General features: G+C 42.4%; 1 protein-coding gene across 1 annotated transcript in view; it reads left to right on the forward strand.

The window, feature by feature from the left end:
• The window catches only part of nup155 (nucleoporin 155), a 276,126-nt gene extending 271,167 nt beyond the window's left edge, over window positions 1-4,959 (forward strand). Inside the window, exons 33-34 of the mRNA XM_078557216.1 lie at window positions 3,886-3,992; window positions 4,279-4,959. Coding sequence (XP_078413342.1) covers window positions 3,886-3,992; window positions 4,279-4,417 — 246 coding nt within the window. The 3' untranslated portion in view covers window positions 4,418-4,959. The remainder of the gene's footprint in view (window positions 1-3,885; window positions 3,993-4,278) is intronic.
• The last annotated feature ends 321 nt before the right edge of the window (window positions 4,960-5,280 follow it).

The following is a 5,280-nucleotide window of genomic DNA, read 5'->3' on the forward strand; positions in this document are numbered from 1 at the left end:
TCTGTGTGTGTGCGTATGTATCTCTGTGTGTGTGCGTATGTATCTGTGTGTGTGTGCGTATGTATCTGTGTGTGTGAGTATGTATCTGTGTGTGTGAGTATGTATCTGTGTGTGTGTGAGTATGTATCTGTGTGTGTGTGTATGTATCTTTGTGTATGTGTGAGTATGTATCTGTGTGTGTGTGTGTGAGTATGTATCTGTGTGTGTGTGTGTGAGTATGTATCTGTGTGTGTGTGTGTGAGTATGTATCTTTGTGTGTGTGTGTGTGAGTATGTATCTTTGTGTGTGTGTGTGAGTATGTATCTGTGTGTGTGTGAGAGTATGTATCTGTGTGTTAGTGTGAGTATGTATCTTTGTGTGTGTGTGTGAGTATGTATCTTTGTGTGTGTGTGTGAGTATGTATCTTTGTGTGTGTGTGTGTGAGTATGTATCTGTGTGTGTGTGAGAGTATGTATCTGTGTGTGTTAGTGTGAGTATGTATCTGTGTGTATGTGTGTGAGAGTATGTATCTGTGTGTGTTAGTGTGAGTATGTATCTGTGTGTATGTGTGTGAGAGTATGTATCTGTGAGTGTGAGTATGCATCTGTGTGTGTGTGAGAGAGTATGTATCTGTGTGTGTGTGAGAGTATGTATCTGTGTGTGTGTGTGAGAGTATCTATCTGTGTGTGTGTGTGTGTGAGAGAGAGTATCTATCTGTGTGTGTGTGAGTATGTATCTGTGTGTGTGTGTGAGTATGTATCTGTGTGTGTGTGTGAGTATGTATCTTTGTGTGTGTGTGAGTATGTACCTTTGTGTGTGTGTGAGTATGTATCTTTGTGTGTGTGTGAGGATGTATCTGTGTGTGTGTGTGAGGATGTATCTGTGTGTGTGTGTGAGGATGTATCTGTGTGTGTGTGTGAGGATGTATCTGTGTGTGTGTGTGAGGATGTATCTGTGTGTGTGTGTGAGGATGTATCTGTGTGTGTGTGTGTGAGAATGTATCTGTGTGTGTGTGTGTGAGGATGTATCTGTGTGTGTGTGTGTGAGGATGTATCTTTGTGTGTGTGTGTGAGAGTATCTGTGTGTGTGTGTGAGAGTATGTATCTGTGTGTGTGTGTGTGTGTGTGTATGTATGTGTGTATGTGTGAGTATGTATCTGTGTGTGAGTATGTATCTGTGTGAGTGTATGTATCTGTGTGTGTGAGTATGTATGTGTGTGTGTGAGTATGTATGTGTGTGTGTGAGTATGTATGTGTGTGTGTGAGTATGTATGTGTGTGTGTGAGTATGTATGTGTGTGTGTGAGTATGTATCTGTGTGTGAGTATGTATCTGTGTGTGAGAGTATGTATCTTTGTGTGTGTGTATGTATCTTTGTGTGTGTGTGTATGTATCTTTGTGTGTGTGTGTGTGTGAGTATCTATCTGTGTGTGTGTGTATGTATCTGTGTGTGTGTGTGAGTATGTATCTGTGTGTGTGAGGATGTATCTGTGTGTGTGTGTGTGAGAATGTATCTGTGTGTGTGTGTGTGAGGATGTATCTGTGTGTGTGTGTGTGAGGATGTATCTTTGTGTGTGTGTGTGAGAGTATCTGTGTGTGTGTGTGAGAGTATGTATCTGTGTGTGTGTGTGTGTGTGTGTATGTATGTGTGTATGTGTGAGTATGTATCTGTGTGTGAGTATGTATCTGTGTGAGTGTATGTATCTGTGTGTGTGAGTATGTATGTGTGTGTGTGAGTATGTATGTGTGTGTGAGTATGTATGTGTGTGTGTGAGTATGTATGTGTGTGTGTGAGTATGTATGTGTGTGTGTGAGTATGTATCTGTGTGTGAGTATGTATCTGTGTGTGAGAGTATGTATCTTTGTGTGTGTGTATGTATCTTTGTGTGTGTGTGTATGTATCTTTGTGTGTGTGTGTGTGTGAGTATCTATCTGTGTGTGTGTGTATGTATCTGTGTGTGTGTGTGAGTATGTATCTGTGTGTGTGAGTATGTATCTGTGTGTGTGAGTATGTATCTCTGTGTGTGAGTATGTATCTGTGTGTGTGAGTATGTATCTGTGTGTGTGAGTATGTATCTGTGTGTGTGTATGTGAGTATGTATCTTTGTGTGTGTGTGAGTATGTATCTTTGTGTGTGTGTGAGAGTATCTGTGTGTGTGTGAGTATGTATCTGTGTGTGTGTGTGAGTATGTATCTGTGTGTGTGTGTGTGTGTAAGTATGTATGTGTGTGTGTGTGAGAGTATGTATCTGTGAGTGTATGTATCTGTGAGTGTATGTATCTGTGAGTGTATGTATCTGTGAGTGTATGTATCTGTGTGTGTGTGTATCTGTGAGTGTATGTATCTGTGTGTGTGTGTGTGAGTATGTATCTGTGTGTGTGTGTGAGTATGTATCTGTGTGTGTGTGTGAGTATGTATCTGTGTGTGTGTGTGTGAGTATGTATCTGTGTGTGTGTGAGTATGTATCTTTGTGTGTGTGTGAGTATGTATCTGTGTGTGTGTGAGTATGTATCTTTGTGTGTGTGTGTGAGAGTATCTATGTGTGTGTGTGTGTGTGAGTATGTATCTGTGTGTGTGTGTGTGTGAGTATGTATCTTTGTGTGTGTGTGTGAGTATCTATGTGTGTGTGTGTGTGAGTATGTATCTGTGTGTGTGTGTGTGTGTGTGAGTATGTATCTTTGTGTGTGTGTGAGTATGTATCTGTGTGTGTGTGTGAGGATGTATCTTTGTGTGTGTGTGTGTGTGAGTATCTGTGTGTGTGTGTGAGTATGTATCTGTGTGTGTGTGTGAGTATGTATGTGTGTGTGTGTGAGAGTATGTATCTGAGTGTGAGTATGTATCTGTGAGTGTGAGTATGTATGTGTGTGTGTGTATGTATCTGTGTGTGTGTGTGTGTGTGTGTATGAGTATGTATCTTTGTGTGTGTGTGTGAGTATGTATCTGTGTGTGTGTGTGTGTGAGTATGTATGTGTGTGTGTGTGAGAGTATGTATCTGTGAGTGTGAGTATGTATCTGTGAGTGTGAGTATGTATGTATGTGTGTGTGTGTGTGTGAGTATGTGTGTGTGCGTGTGTGAGTATGTATCTGTGTGTGTGTGTATGTATCTGTGTGTGTGTGTATGTATCTGTGTGTGTGTCTCTGTGTGTGTGTGTGTGTCTCTGTGTGTGTGTCTGTCTCTGTGTGTGTGTGTGTATCTGTGTGTGTGTGTCTCTGTGTGTGTGTCTCTGTGTGTGTGTTTCTGTGTGTGTGTGTGTCTCTGTGTGTGTGTGTCTCTGTGTGTGTGTGTCTCTGTGTGTGTGTGTCTCTGTGTGTGTGTGTCTCTGTGTATCTGTGTGTGTGTCTCTGTATCTGTGTGTGTGTATCTGTGTGTGTGTGTCTGTGAGTATCTCTGAGAGACAGTATCTGTGTGCATGTGTGAGTAAGTATCTCTGTGTGTGTATGAGAGAGTATGTGTCTGTGTGAGGCTTTTTTGATTCATTCATGGGATGTGGACATAGTTGGCTGGGCCAGCATTTATTGCCCATCCCTAATTACCCTTTAAGGGTCAACTTCATTACTGCAGATCTGGAGTCACATGGACGACAGATTTCTTTCCCTAAAGAGTATCAGTGAACCAGATGGGTTTGTACGACAATCGACAATGGTTCAATGGTCATCATTTGACTTTTAATTCCAGATTTTTATTGAATTCAAATTTCACCATCTGCTGTTCCCCAGAGCATTACCCTGGGTCTCTGGATTATTAGCCCTGTGACAATACCACTAACCCATCGCCTCCCTATTGTGAATGAATGTGTGTGTTCATCTGTTTTCAGCAATTCAGGTCACAGTTCTGAGAGAATTTTGCTGTTACCTGAGCTGTGATTGCTGCTACTATTTCTGACTCTCTGATATGCCCTTTGGTTTAGGATCCTTATTGGCAGAGGGTCAAAAAGCCTCTCCACTTGCTAGAGTGTATTCATGTCCTTCTCAGTGCCTACGTGCAAGAACCCAATAAAGTTCCAGCCCATGAAAGGTGAGTTTTGGATCCTCTTTAGTGTGACATTTCACGCTGACTTTTTTGGAGTATTGTGCACATAATAGGAAAGTTACTCGGGACGCGGTGATTGGGTGTTGGCACTGAGCACGGTGATTAGCTGCTGGCTCAGGGCACAGTGATTGGCCAGTGACTCTGGGTGGGGTGATTGAGGGGCTGGTGGCTCTGGGCGCGGTGATTGGCCAGTAACTCTGGGCACAGTGGTAGGGTGGCCAGTGGCTCTGGTTGCGGTGATTGAATCTTGTGAACTTTTTCTCTGTTACAGACGGCGATTCACCAACAACTGCCTGGATGCAATTGGCCGATTCCTTGTTGAACTTCAGTCTATGAGCCCTACCAGCTCCTTACAGGCAACAATTGGAAATTTCAAATCGTTGCAGGCTAAACTGGATCGCCTGCACTAATGGTCTCCCTGGGTGCCAGATTCCTCCAGACTTTCAAACAAAGGATTGACAGAACACTGCTGCTATATATATTGGTGTGTCTCCATGTGACCATGATCCACAGTTTGCTGTTCTGTGCTCCTTAGCTCACCTCTGCCATTCAATTTGTGATGGGCCTTTCATTTCATGTCTATTTACCTTCCAGAAATTGAATTGTGGGGCTGGGACTTCAAGAAACTTATTTCAGGACTTGTTCAGTCAGAGCACATTGGTTACAATCAGCAAGCATCTCTGGTACTGAGCAGGTTCTCTGGAATGGCAGAGCTTGATGGCATGGATTTGATTAGGAGCTTTGTGTGTGGCCTCTTGTTCCAAAGATACGTTTAAGAATTCTTCACAGAGGAAACAAATCCCATTGGAGATACTGAACCAGGGAGCATGTTCTGTGCGAGAGCCCCACAGACTTGTTTTTATGTAATTGATACACAAATGTTCTCTTTTTTTTTATTGTAAAGTACTTTCCAGAAGAGAAATTGAATAAAGGTGTAGCATGAATAATTCGCTATGTGGGTTTGGCACATGTTTGATTTTAACCACATTGGCTGTATCGAGGGCACTGAGCCACTCTCACGGTTGGACATCCACATGTAATACTGCTCACTTATACACACGTTTAATTTCACACTTAAATACTACACAGTAGTATTTGGTGCATCACTGTGTTTATCTTACTACCAAGGGAACACAAACTGCTGTCTATGCCGTGATATATTACTAAAAGCCTGTTTTATTTCAATTCATTCATGGAATATGGCGACGCTGGCTGGGTCAGCATTTATTGCCCATTCTTAATTGCCCTTGAGAAGGTGATGGTGAGCTGCCTT

The sequence above is a fragment of the Cetorhinus maximus genome, chromosome 2, assembly GCF_964194155.1.
Source record: "Cetorhinus maximus chromosome 2, sCetMax3.hap1.1, whole genome shotgun sequence".
Classification (NCBI taxonomy): Eukaryota; Metazoa; Chordata; class Chondrichthyes; order Lamniformes; family Cetorhinidae; genus Cetorhinus; species Cetorhinus maximus.